This window comes from Nuphar pumila, chromosome 15, assembly GCF_984573655.1.
Source record: "Nuphar pumila chromosome 15, dmNupPumi1.hap1.1, whole genome shotgun sequence".
Classification (NCBI taxonomy): Eukaryota; Viridiplantae; Streptophyta; class Magnoliopsida; order Nymphaeales; family Nymphaeaceae; genus Nuphar; species Nuphar pumila.
Genome location: NC_143263.1, coordinates 18591710 through 18606558, shown reverse-complemented (window position 1 = coordinate 18606558; position 14849 = coordinate 18591710). Strand labels below are relative to the sequence as shown.

General features: G+C 35.7%; 1 protein-coding gene across 1 annotated transcript; it reads right to left on the bottom strand.

Moving 5' to 3' along the window:
• Nucleotides 1-434: 434 nt before the first annotated feature.
• Nucleotides 435-7359, bottom strand: LOC149814699 (uncharacterized). Its single transcript, XM_089988912.1, has 2 exons — nt 6616-7359; nt 435-771 (listed from the first exon to the last, which is right to left on the bottom strand). The coding sequence occupies exons 1-2, from the start codon at nt 7241-7243 to the stop codon at nt 575-577; spliced, it is 825 nt and encodes a 274-aa protein (XP_089845038.1). The 5' UTR covers nt 7244-7359; the 3' UTR covers nt 435-574.
• Between the last annotated feature and the right edge of the window lie 7490 nt (nt 7360-14849).

Genomic DNA, 14849 nt, shown 5'->3' with positions numbered 1-14849 from the left:
TTTCGAATCTTATCTTTTATTGTATTTCCACACATCCATCTAATGCATTGCATGTTGGATGATAAATCAGTTGGTGAATGTGTCTATCGAAGCATTGAAAGGTGTAAAATTGAAGGTTTTAACCGAATTAAGGATGGTATATGCCCCAACTTGAGAGGGAATTGAGCATATTTGTATCTTTTTGTATGGTGATTTAATAGAGATTCACGTTTATAAGTAGAGGGCATTTTTAGTCTTTTGTGCATATATATTTATAACTTCAAGTAGGTGAAACGACTGCTTGAGACGTACTACTATGCTAGTTTCCCACCTACAAGAGTTCCTCTAAGTTTTTTTGCCCTCTTCTCTTCACCACTTGTCTTAATTGACCCATGTACTGAACAATTACTTTTAAACATCATGAGAATGGAAAGAGGACGGAAACTAAGATATCAAGACTACAAAATAATTTACAATTTCAAAGTGAAGCATAAAGATGGAATCCAAACCAACCATGTCTACAAAAACATCTCTTAACTCCCAAAATTAAATGGTGAAGGAGCAATAATCCTTACCAACACTTTACAAACCAACTTTATTCTTTATACTTCAAAGTAGCAAGATAAAATGTAGGCTCATCTATGAACTCAATTATTTGAAATGAACGGTCAGATGCTATCTTCTCCAAGGTAACCTTGTCAGGCAATTCAGAAGTTACCATGTCAGGATACTGCTGCCTTTGTTGTTCAACAATTCCTCGCCCTTGTGCATAGCTGAAGACTAGTCTTGCACCTATTTGCAGAGTAAAATAAGATACAACTCCTGAAGGAAGTGCATATAAAAGTTTCATTTTAAGCACATGCATATTGTTTTTTTCTAAAAAAAGAAAGAAAAAGAAGAGCTCTAGTTTGTCCAATAGGGCATGAATACTGTGAGCTTAACCAGTTTAGTGGAGCACAACATACTAGATTTATTATCCTACTCTTCTCCAACGTGCTGTCCAGTTTATCGAAAAAATGGGATGATTACAGTTGCATGTTTGTAAAACCCAGCCCGGCTGAACTGGGTCGGCTCGAACCACAACCAGGCCCAGCCAGGCTGGGGAGATAACTGTAAAAAAAATATTTTCTAAAAAACGGAGAAGACGGTTCCTCTAAATGAGGAACTGCCTCCCCCTCTCGTTTGCAGGAGAGGGTGAAGATAAACCTCGCCCCCCATGATTATCAGGTGAGGTGAGGGTTATCCTCACCCACCGTGAGGACTCCGTGTCTCTCTGCCCCACCCGATCAAAGAGAGATAAAGAGAGAAATTGAGAGGGTTGAGAACGAGAGAGAGGGAGGAGAGTCGTCGGAGCACTGTCGATGGGAGGAGCCGCCACTGACAGGTAACGACTCCCCCTTCCCTTGTTTCTTTTTTATGTTTAGTGAGATAGGCCAGCAGCCATGTTTGTTGGCGTGCCCACTGAGACGAGGCCGGCAGTCATGGCTGCCGGCATATTTTTGGAGAAGAGGCCGGCAGCCATCGTTATAGAGAGAGAGAGAGAGAGACCGGAGGTTGCCGACGACCTTTGTCCAAGAAGAGGTGGTCGGGGGAAGGACTGCACCCCTCCGCCTCAACCACCGACTGCACACCAGTGCACCCGGTCTGCAGACCATGTCGGAAGACCAACTCAGTTTGGGTTACACCTAGATCGAACCAGTTCGAAGGAAAAAAAATAGAAGTGTCTCGGTCGACAGCCGACCGACTCGGTCAGGACCAAGTCGGCCTAACCAAACCGGTCTGGGTCTGAACCTAAACCGGGTTGGGCCTGACTGAGGACCAACTCGGTCTGAGTCCAGCCAAACCGAGTTTGGTCAGTGTATAAGAAATTGAGAACCGAGGCATATTGGGTTGGACCCTATCTTGGTTCCTTGTGATGGGTCTGGATTGAACTGGACCAGAGTGGGTCTGAGTCCAGTTCGATACAGTTGGTCTGGACTGGTCCAAATTGGACTAGACCCAAACCAAACTGAGTCTGGATCCAATATGTGATTAGGCAGATCAGTTATGGATCCAGATCAGAACTTAACTGAATCCAGTCCAATATATTCTTGACTGGAACTGAATTAGATCCAATCCAGTCTATTCTTGACTGGAACTGAACTGGATTCAGTCCAATCTATTCCTGATTGAGACTAAACTGAACCAGTTCAGTTTATCTCTTAGTCGAACAGAACTCAACCAACCCGGTTTGTTCTCAATTGGAACATATTGGGTCCAATCCAGTTACACCAAACTGGGTATGGACCCGCATCACTTAGTGAGTGAACCTGATATGGGATTTAGAGAGTTCAGTTGGGTCTGAACCAGAACCCAGTTGGGTTCGAACTAGGTTCATTAAACACAGTGTTTTAAACTCAGACCAAGCCCGGTTTGACTTGGTCTGAGTCAGGTCAGATCGCAGTGAGTTGAAATGAAGAAATTACCCATGTATGTGTATGTGTGACCCGATAACAAATTAGTAAAATGAGCATAAATTCGCACCCTAAACTCAAAATTGAGTGAGGTTTTGTGCATTGGATTCATATCACAAAAAGAAATCTGCTTGTCCTATGGTTCTAAACAAACAAGAGGCATAGAAATCGAGGTCTGATAGACTACATCGAGAGAGATATTTTAATAATTTTGATAAAGTATAAAGAATGTTTATTTATTAGTATGAACAAAAATGTACGATGATAAGATCCTACTATTATATCTATAAAAGACTCGACTGTAGACTAGAGTTCAACGTTTGCATTCGAGGTAAGGAAAATTATAAGCATTTTTAGTTACTAATACATTGTATGCTTACATATTTACAAATTAAACTACATGAAATCATGTTAAATTGATATCACAATTGTATTTTAATGAGTTTAAAATTACATATTAGAAATGCAGATTTCTTGTGATTATAAAATGAATACATGTGAATTAGCCTTGATGCCATAAATGATTTCATATATTTGTAATTCTTCAGCATGAGTTGCATGTATAGAATTGTTGTATTTTAGATAAAATGCATACTTAAGATTGTGAAGGACTTAAAAATACATATATGAGAAGAGTCTTTAAGATGAGATATTGAGTCTCATACTAGTTACACTTGTGTTACTGTGACTTTAAAATACCTTAGCATGCTAATACCTCATAAATTATCGGGAGGTGAAAAGTGAAAATGGTTACCTGATAGCAGCGTGAGAATCTCCATTGTCGGGGCCCTCGAGATTTATTGACGTAGAGAGACTACATCTCTACATGCTTAGAAAATTGGTGAATATCAGAACCCTAGGATTGTCCCTTGAGAATACTTGATCGAGAATGTTCTTTGAGAACACTTATCGAGAGACAGTGAATATAAACTCGAAAGAGAGTTCATGTGAGAATGCATGAAATGCACATTTATATATGTCCTAGGGGATTAAGTTTTCACCTAGAGATTTGGAACTCTAGAGTAAGACTAAGATGTAGCATGAACCACGAACCTTGTAGTAAGTATAGTTCTACTTACTGACTTATTGGTTCGCTACCGGAGGTCCTACACTGCAGTGGAAAGAGACAGAATGAGTGGTTCATAGTCTGACCAACACCGTAAAATTTGAGTATTCTACATAGGTTGTTACGCCCATAGTAGGCTATTACCGGTATAGCCGAAGTAGATAGTAGTTAGCATTGAAAAAATGCTAACTCGTGAGAATTGAGTAAGAAACTTAGAGGATTTAAAAGACACAAACATGTGTGTATTGTGTGATCAACAATTAAAATAAGAATAGGGGCTTAAAACTCACTACAGTTGTAAATCTTAGTTTATTTTGCTTGTAATTTATTCCTTACTGAGTTTTAGACTCGCCCCCTTTTAATTATTACAACTATAGGTTTCAGGTGACTTTGTTAGACCTGACTTAGTGTTAGGACGTTATTAGCCTTCTTTAAGACGTAAGTGACTTCGTCTTCCGGCAGAGCAATTTTTTTTTTCTTTCATTTATTGAACTTGATAAGTGATGCCTCATTTGGATGATGTAGCCTTTGTGGCTTATGTGGGGATTTATTTTTTTGACATTAATTTATGATAGTTTATATAGAAAAAAAATCGGTGTCATATTTCTATGCGCTACTTTGGTATTTTCTTCTGTGAAGTAATACCATGAACCCGGACTCCAGAGGTTCCAGAGCGGGGTGATACAAAGTGGTATCAGAGTCAGGTTGGCATAAAATTTCATCATCTAGATAAGGATTAAAGTCTTTACTAGTTAGAAGCCTATTAATTAAAAATTTTGTATTGGATAGGAATGGAGAACCCAAACAACAACGAAAACACTGTGTCTACTCAGTTAGGCCACATAAATTGTGGGGCCCTCGAGATTTATTGATGTAGAGAGACTACATCTCTACATGCTTAGAAAATTGGTGAATATCAAAACCCTAGGATTGTCCCTTGAGAATGCTTGATTAAGAATGTCCTTTGAGAATACTTGTCGAGAGACAATGAATATGAACTCGAGAGAGAGTTCATGTTAGAATGCATGATATGCATATTTATATGTCTTAGGGGATTAAGTTTTCACCTAGAGATTTGGAACTCTAGATTAAGATTAAGATGTAACATGAGTCATGAACCTTGGAGCAAGTATAGTTCTACTTACTGACTTGTCGGTTTGCTACCGAAGGTCCTACACTGCATTGGACAGAGATAGAGTGAGTGGTTCATAGTCTGGCCAACACCATAAAATTTAAGTATTCTACATGGGTTGCTACGCCCATAGTAGGCTATTATCGGTATAACCGATGTAGATAAATGCTAGCAATAAAAAAATGCTCACTCGTGATAATTTTTGCAAAAAACTAAGGAGATTTAAAAGACACAAACATGTGTGTGTTGTATGATCGAAAACTAAAATAAAACCAAGGGCTTAGAGCCCACTACAGTTGTAAATCTCAATTTATTTTGCTTGTATTTTATTCCTTACTGAGTTTTAGACTCACCCCACTTTAATTATTACAACTCTAGGTTTCAGGTGACTTTATGAAATAAAATTTGGTGTTAGGACGTTGTCAGCATTCATCAGGACGTAGGTGGCTTCGTCTTTCGACAGAGCAGTTTTGTTTTTCTTTTATTTATCGAACTTGAGAGGTAATACCTCATTTGAATGATGTAGCCTTTGTGGCTTATGTGAAATTTATTTATTTGACATTAATTAATGATAGTTTATTTAGAAAAAAAATTAGTGTCATGTTTTTGTTCGCTACTTTGGTATTTTCCTCTGAAAAGTAATACCCACGAACCTAGATTCTAGAGGTCCCGGATTGGAGTGATACAATGTTACACCCCTTTCAACAGAGCATATCCAAGTTTCTTCTCATCTTTTGGATAAACGGAAAATACTGGTAAAGTAAATGTCTGCTTAAGAGATTAACAAACTCTCCAAGTTCATTTTCTCATGAAGCCATTCAAAGGGTTTGTGGACCAAAAAAAAAATAGAATTTCTCCAAAATGCAGGAAATGTTTTTTCATTAAAAGTTTCCCTTTGCTCAGTTGCAGAAACTATTTCTAATTTTTTAATAAGGCAGAAACTTGTTTCTAGTTGTAGGTATCTGATAAAAATACACCAACAGTGCATAAACAATAAGGTATCTGATAAACCACTGAGGGAGTAACTCGCATAGCCAGCGGGGTGGTTGTGAGGGTGCTGAGATGAAGGCACCGAATCAAACCCCTTTTGAGCACAAGTGTGTCCGTAGCTTTCAAAGGTGTGCCACGTAAGGCACGGTGGTGTTGGTGGCCCGCCCGGGGTTTCCTCGCTTTGACGAGGGTTCCTCATCATAAAAATAAAAACAAAGTCCGATAGGCACTTCAGAAATTTCAGTGCACAACACCAGTAACTTTGTAAATTTTATTGGCCTGAGCATGTGCCTTTTGATGTTACATATAATCAACATACAAATATATGCATATCCGGTAGTCCGGAAATTTTAAAAAAAAAAACTTTTTTTCTGCTAGACCAAGTGAAACCCCCATTACCGACCGCATATTGGCTTGCAGGCCTCCCGTTGGTAAAGCCCATGAGGTCCCCCTTGGCCACCAGGTAGTACACCCAGCAGACCTTGCGGCAAGGGATGTCCCCTCATGGGTTTCGAACCTTGGCCATCCCAGGTCAGATGACAAACCACGGTTGCCCCTAAGAAGGAAGCCAGAGACTTTGTGGGCATAGAAAAAAAGGAAAAAATAGGAACTTTATAGTGGAAAAGTAAGAGAATTTCCGAAAATGTTCAGCAGAATCACACTCATATGCTCTGTTTTGAATCAGAACGATTATAAAAAGGGTTTTGGACGAACACACTTAGCTAGGAAAGTAAGATAATTCAAGTTCCCAACTTATCCTACTATTCTGAAGTTGGTAAGATAACCGGAATATCCACAAAGAACATAGATTTCACTAAACTAACTATTCAACTGCTGCATAACATTAACTGAAACATTTATGCAAAAAATGCTCACCAATTCATGCTGCTTCATCAACGCAAACATATAACAATTGAGCAATAAAAATTGGAGAAACAACAAGGAAATCCAAGAAAACAATGTGCAGCGGAAGATGAAGAGAAATTAGACTTTACCCGGGGAGACGCGAGAGACAAGTGCATCCAAGAGGCGATCCAGAGGGCACGGCAACGCCGGGAAGTAGCTGAGGAAGACGGCGTCGAAAGGAGCCCACCGCTCCGGCACGTCGACGATGTTTCCCTGCCAGCATTTCAGCGTATCATACTTCTCCTTCACTCCCGCGAGAACATAGAGGGAATAGTGGACGACGAGCAATGGGCACTGGTGAGAAGCCCTCAGCCGGTCGACGAAGTCCTCGGTGCCCAAGCAGACTACCACCTTCGACGACTCCTCGATGGCGGCCGCGGCGATGATGCGCCGCGTCTTCTCCTCGATCTCCTTCTCCGAATTGACGTGGTCGATGTCGAGGAACGACCAATCCTTCTCGGAAAAATCATCGAAGGGGACGATGTCGGAGAAGCTTCCTTCCTCGGAAGTGGCCGGCGTAGACAACGAAGACGAAGAGCAGAAGACGCAAGAATGCGAGATAGAAAGAAGAGAACGACGATGAAGATGAGGTTGGAGGTGGATGGGAGGGGTTTTAGGATTTGGAGATGAGGAGAAGAAGAGGGGGTGGGAGGAGGAAGAGGTGGTCTTACAGAAGTTGAGGATTTGAGGTGAGGACAGTGGAATAAGCGAGTTCATAGTGGTGAGGACTTGGGTTTTAGAGCCGTGGGGTTTAGAGAGACAGAGAGAGAGAGAGAGATGCGCAGCTCTGCCTGCAGAAAGGGGAAGACAACGCTCTCTAACTCTCTTGAGTGGATAACTTTCTTTTTTTTTAGAAAGGCAAGGTGGGATTTGGCAGTCCCCTACCGGTTATACAACTATACCATTGGGTTTTGAACCTGCAACGTCCCACCGTTGGTGAGTGAGAGGATAACTTGTTGTACTACAAGCAATGACCGTTTTTTTCGTCATTACAGAAGTGTTTGGATGCGTGAGCGTTGGAACTCCACTCTCCAAATGCTCATAGACTTGCAGTTTGGGGGTGTCTGTCAATAGGTCGGCTATGACCCGATTGGATCAGTACCAGATCCGAAAAAACTCAGGTTTAGTAATAAAGAGAAGGCTGTTCAATTAAGAATTTGGGTCAGATCCATACTGTTCGATTCCTATATGGAAGTGGGTATGGTTGATGAAGTTTCATACCAGACCTTAGCCAAACTGGACTTCCTATTAAGATCTGCAATATAAAAAACATGAAACTCTACTCATATATAATAAACTCATATCCTGGAAAACCGTTGAAAACCTAGCATTTTTTGAAATTTATGGAAACCAAAATTTCCAAGAAAACCCATTTCCCGTCAACTAAGAAACTCGTTTCACATCACGTGGGAAACCTACCTACTTGACACTCATGTTCCGTATTTATGAAACATATGTTTTTGCTTATTTTCCTTAAATAAGAATTTTATTTTTCCAATAAAAAGTTTAAATACACGTGTTGTTTTCAAAAATTTTATTATTTATTTTTAAAACTAATTTTTTTTTTTAACATTAAGAAGAACATAATTTATTCGATGAAATTGAGAAATTTCAAAATTTAATGTAGCTGAATTATTTTTTCTTATTTGTTAATCATATTTAAGCATATGCTGCATTTAAATATTTTATTTATGATATTTGATTTTTTTATTAAAAATAAGTTGACTATGCACTCCTTTTATATTAAAATGTAATTAATTTTATAGTATTTTTATAGTTATAATCAATATAATCATGTACTTTATTAACAATAAATTATTAATTATTATTAGTTATGTTAATGTTAGTAAAGAAGTAAAGTTTGTGTAAATTTCAAGCATATTCTCAACATTTGCACATTTCCTAGTACAGATATCTCTCTCTCTCTCTCTCTCTCTCTCTCTCTCTCTCTCTCTCTCTCTCTCTCTCTCTCTCTATATATATATATATATATATATATATATACATGTTTGTTGTTTCACATGGATTTTAGAATGCCTTTTTTCTCCTTTCCATTTTTCGGTATATTTCATGTTTTTCTTTCCCATCTTGGCAACCTTGATATAGACTCTCTGGTTTGGGTAATCCTTATAAGACTTGGGTATAGTTTTTCTACGAAAGTTTCAATCCTTTCTGGATTCAAACCTAGATCTAGCATTTCAAAGTTAGATCAATGTTCAGACTCTCGAATGTGATAAGGTATTCGTTGAATAACTTTGCATGCTTATATTTACATTTACAACACATCGAAAATTCAACGTGCTTATGTTTTCAATTTGATTTATATTGCATATCTTAATTCCTCTAAATTGGGGCAACCAACACTGAGTTCTTTGAGAAATGGATATGAATGCAAAAAAGTTCAGGCTATACAATTTTATTGGTTCTACTACTCATGCAGATAAAAACATCAAACATCTAGTACGATATCATTGTTTATTCAATAATTTTCTTATTTTCCTCGTGCAACTAAGTAGGTCTAATATTGGGTTGCATATTAGTTTTTTTGCAATGTGGTTTGACTACGACACTTACACTGATTAGATGACTTGTGTTATGAATGGTATTCTTCAACAAAAAAATATGTAATTACTTTGCATATGTTTGTTAACTCAATTTATACATGTACATGTTCTTGACTTAGTATATGATTATTAGAAGTTTGATTGTAGTATATTTGTCATGCAATACTTGTGCATAAACACAAAAAATAATCTTACGCAATTACGTGTTTATATGTCATATTTTTTTATGTTTTTAAGATGTAAGCTATAATCAATTATTTACTAATATGTTTTTTCAAGGTGATGCAACAAACTATATGAAAGTGTATGGTCAAATTTTATAAATATATGATGAACTAGAAATAAAAATTGAAGGTTGCCTAAAAGAAGACTGATAAGGCAAAGAACCAAAAAAGACTGCAGCAAAAAACAAAATGAGGCCAAGCAGTCAGAAGAGGAGGAAAAGACAGTGAATGATGAGGTGCCAGATGACCTTGCTCAAGAAGTTGAGTTATGGACAATTCTAGGTCATCATTATTGATTAATTATAAATTTGATGGAATTGTAAAATAGAATGATTCATTAATAAATATTTTATTTTTTAGATATAGATTTGACACATTAGATGTAAATTTGATAGAACTTTAGATATTTTGGATGTTTAACTTCAGTTAAGGTTGGATGTTCCTTAAATCTTTGATATTCTGTAAATTATGGATGTCTTATAAACTTTGGTTGTTTAATTTCAGTTCAGATTGGATATTCTATAAAATTTGGATGTTTCATAAATTGTCTATAGTAACAAAGTTGTATTTCATAAATATAGAAAATTCATATATATTTATGAGGAAATTCGCAAATACATGTTATAGTTCACATGTCTATCATGTAGAAACTTTAGTACAATAACGATGTCCGTAGATAATAGAGTACATTCGCATATACATGTGAATTTTCTCAAGTTTATAAATAATAAAATACATTCACATAAAAATCATGTGAATGTAGTCAAATTCGCAAATAAGAAAGTACATGTGGACTTTCCTTCCCTCACATCATAGTGTGTGAATGTCATAATGCACACAAATAATTGATTACATTTGCATAAACATCATGCAAACCTCCGTATCCTCACAGCACAGTATGTAAATGTTATTAAGTTCACAAATTGTAGAGTACATTCGTATAAACATCATGCAAATATCATCAAGTTTGTAAATAATAAAATACATTTGCATAAACATTATACGGATGCAAATATCATCAAATTCGCAGTACATTCACATAAACGTCATGTGAATGTCCTCAAGTTAGCAAATAATATAGTATATTTGCATAAACATTATGCAAACTTTCATATCATCGCAGCAAAATGTGAATATCACCAAGTTCACAAATAATGAAGTACATTTGCACAAGAAGATGAGATGCACATTTGCACACAAAGGTTGTAAACGTGACGACCTTTGTATGTAAGATGCTTGAGGATCTCACTTAAGTATACATTAACTTAAGTTAAAAATAGTTTTCTCAAATAATAGAGTACATTCACATAAATAGCATGTGAATGCCCTTAATTTTATAAATAATAGAGTCTATTCGATAAGCACATGCAAACATCTCTATCATCACATCACAGTGTGTGAATGTCCTCTATTTCGTAAACAATAGAGTACATTTGCATCGCTGTATATAAATATCCTCTAGTTCACAAATAATGGAGTACATCCACACAGATATCATGCAAATGTATTTTCTATCATGCAAACCTCTCTATCATCACATCACAGTGTGTGAATGTCCTCTATTTCGTAAACAATAGAGTACATTCACATCACTGTATATGAATATCTTCTAGTTCACAAATAATAGAGTTCATCCACATAAATAGCATGCAAATGTACTTTCTGTCATCGCATGACATAGTGTAAATGTCTACTATTTACCAAATAATGGAGTATATTTGCATCACTGTGTGCAGACCTCCCTATCTTCACATGACAGTGTGCAAATGTCCTCTGGTTCATATACTATGATATGTGAATTTCATCCAGAAGTCACTCTATATATAACATTGAAAAAATCATCTATTGATATTCAATTCATATATATTCAAAAATTAACAAAATCAGAAATTTATATTTGTATTTACATTAAATTCAAACATTCTCACAAATCCTATACATTTAGAAATGAGATTTAAATATAAATATTATAACTTTACACAAGTTGTATATCTATTCAAATTTATAAAGGTATAGAATTAAAAAAGTTACAGGTGATATGAATGCAAAAGTATTCAAATTTAAAAATATACATTGAAGTTGTAACATTTATATAAATAAAAATTCAATTAAAACTTCAATTATAAAAGTAGCATAACTTAATTACAATCATTGTAATGATTTACAAATATAAAAAAACTCAATTGTAATTATTTAAAAATATTATTTACTAAATTACAATGATTGACAAAACAATGTTTGCTTAGCACATAAGTCACTATTGTGAATGTGTTAGGCATGTTCTTAGCTTCTTGATAACCTGGTCCTTGTTAGCGATTAGGTCAGCTTATGTCTATATAATAAACTTTTTTGTTTGATGCAAATCCTCCAACATGTGGTTTTCATCTCTTGCAAGAACCAACTTTGCTTGTGCTTCACTTGCTGTCATTTTGTGCTTTGGACTTAACCATTTTCGAATTCCCAACTTAACCATTTACGGAGCTCGAACCAAGTCGAAGTGTCACCCTTGCTCAATGATCGTAGAGATGACTACCTAAGCTTGTGGTAAGTTGATTCATTTTGATGTATTTTAATAATTTTTATAGATTCAAATTTGTCTAATGTTCACATATTGTTTTGTCTTGTATTTTCTTAAGTTTTAGTGATTCTCACCATCGAACTTACTTTTTCTAGGTATTTGTGTCTAAGGTGTGCCTTCTTCTTCGCAACGCAGGTCCTGTAACAATGATTTAACATCCTTGATCTAGTTGATTCATGCTCAATGGAGGAGGAAAGGCGCGAGGTCTTGATGAACAATTCTCATTATCTTTCCAAATTTAGATCCAAATCTCGGATCCATTTTCTAAATAAATTTTTAACAAAAAAACCTACATTTTTGCTTTCAAAAAATCAAGAATCCATATAATGGTAATCACGATAGGACCGTTCATCTGATCTGAAGATCGAAGTTAATAAAATAGTGTTTCAAGGTTGGTACCCCATTTGTGTGTGTTTTTCAGACCTGGATCTACCTCATATTTCAATTTTGCAGATTTTGTTATTCCTCTTTTTTTGTTTCTAGTATTGTCATGATGATGGAATTATATCTCAGTATTCATAGCCTATTTTTCTACATTCTTACGCTCGTTGGAAAGCTAATGAACGTGACTATGTTTCGCATGTTGGGATCATTTTCAGATTCAATCCATACAACCTCTAAAATTTAGCATGAACAGTGAGTGATTGTTTTTCATCAAAAGCACCTATTCTTTTAGCTATATCTCAACAATTCAGCAACAAAAATGCACATTTTCAGATTCATTGAGAAGTTGGGAATCAGATATAAGATTATCTTGTTTTAAGTCAGAACCGAAAACTCCTTTGGAGTGCTCATTTTTCTGGCTCAAAATCTGCCATTGATACTTTTCTAGTTCTATGAAATATTCAACTAGTCAGCATTCTCGAAGACTTATCTCTCCAAACGCTCATCGGATCGTTGTAATTTTGGTGGCATTGGAAAGATAACAAATTCCTTTATTTCTTTTATTCTTTTATTTTTTATTTTTCTAGATTTCTGATGTAGCTGGCTAGAAAATAGGCTAAAATAATCAAAATAGTCATCCTGATGCCTGTTTAGTACCTTCTTTAGGAGCAATTCTAGGGCAATATCTCAGCACTCGTATATCAATTTCAAGCATGCCATATGCCATTTGAAATATAATTTTATTTGATTTCTTCTTCTTATTTAAGTTTTTCTAGATTTTGCCATCTTCTGAGTCAAAAATAAGTAGCAGTATTTGTTGTTGTCTTCTGGACTTAGAAGAATTTTGAGAAAAATATCTTTCTTTGGTTTGGATCTGAATTTATTGATCAGGAAAAAGCCACACAATTGTATGAATCATCACAGTTTGCTTGTTCACAGGTCTACCAATGTGAGGCTTCAATCAAGGAGAAAGAAAAAAATGATTTTGGCCAAGTCCCGAGAAAAGCAATTGTGTCTCAGTCATCCATTGAGGTTGACATTATAAAAGAGGAAGACAAAGACCATGTCATGACTTCAAAAGATGAAAGTCCTCTCATGGATCCAGAAGAGGATGATCCTACTAAGATTTAAGAAAATGAAGGTTCGACTATGTTGAAATCAACCACTGGTTCTCCTGTCTTAAAGGAAGAAAAGGTGTTTGAAATTCTCATCGAAGAGGAAGATCATGAATATGTTGATGCGATAGAAGATTCTGACTCATCTAACTTGGCAAACACAGATGATTATACTCAAATGAATTGTCCAAATCATGTCATGGAGATTTTTCAAAAAGTCAAAATTCTGCATGCCTCTGTTGAGGAAGAAAAAAGTTTTGTTAATTAAACTTCTTAGGACAACTCAAAATTATCCAAAAGAATATATAACATTATCATACCCATACTCAAGTTAGTCATCAAGCTTTTGATCTCAGCTTGGACCTTGAGCAGTGACCACTCACATATTCAGCTCAAACCACTGCTTCTAATGTTGAAAATGGTGGAGTCACCTGTAGTTTGCACTATACAGAGCAAATCTATGCCGGGTTAAGAGAGCCAAAAGGTTAGAAGATATTTTCAATAAACTAGAAGATCGATATCATTTGTCATTTCACAGAGCCACATTTGGGGCAACATTAGAGCAAAAGTCCAATTGTCGTTCCTTTGAAAGATCGACGTTGGAAAGGAAGAGGATAGAATTAGAATATGAGTCAAGAGAAAAATGTCATGGACCTATCCTCACAGCACTGGAATCTATTACTTGGTCAGATCATAAGCACACCATGTTCTCTACATCAAGTGAAAAAGCCATAAGAGGTAAAACGACACCATCCAAATCAAGTTTTCTTTCAACCTCTTGCAGTCCAAAGTCATGCATTCATCATTCCCATATCTTTTGAGAATATGAATAAGTTGTGATCATCTTTTGTAAATAATTATTTGAACAACTAAAAAAATAGAAAATAAAAAATCTAAAAACAATTGGAAAATAAAAAATCCAAAAAAAATAGAAAATCAAAAATCCAAAAATAGAAATTCTTGAAAATCCAAAAAAAAAACAAAAAAAACAAAATTTTTAAAAGGATTACCTCTTTTGTTGCAAAGGTTGTCATTTGAATGGATTTTTCAAAGAAGTCATTACATTTATGAGAAGTTTATAGGGACTTCATCTCACCCCTTGCATCATTAATAATGGTCATTTCTTTTTCATTATTGTGAAAAGGAAACTTGAAAAATAAAGCCCTTTTATGAGAATGAAGTATAAAATGAAGAAGCTTGCAATAAAATAGAAGGATAAGTCTCTTTGTAAAGTATGAAAATAACAAAGGATGAATCATGGAGGGGCATATACAGTCTCATATTATATTGGTTAAGACTACGATGATCCACTTAGAGGAAAAACTCTTCAAGCTAAAAGATGTCAAGACTACCTTCTATTTTGTATTTGCTTCTCATCTCCTCTTTTTGTCGGTCTTATTGACTTATCCATCTTATGTGCTAGTATCTTTTGCCCTTAAGTCTTGTTTTCAACATTCT

Excerpts from the sequence above, each read along its gene's own strand:
- LOC149814699 (XM_089988912.1), bottom strand. The coding sequence starts at position 7,243 with ATGAACTCGCTTATTCCACTGTCCTCACCTCAAATCCTCAACTTCTGT. Across the intron at positions 772-6,615 it reads TGTCTCTCGCGTCTCCCCGG|GTGCAAGACTAGTCTTCAGC; the intron begins GTAAAGTCTAAT and ends CTCTGCAAATAG.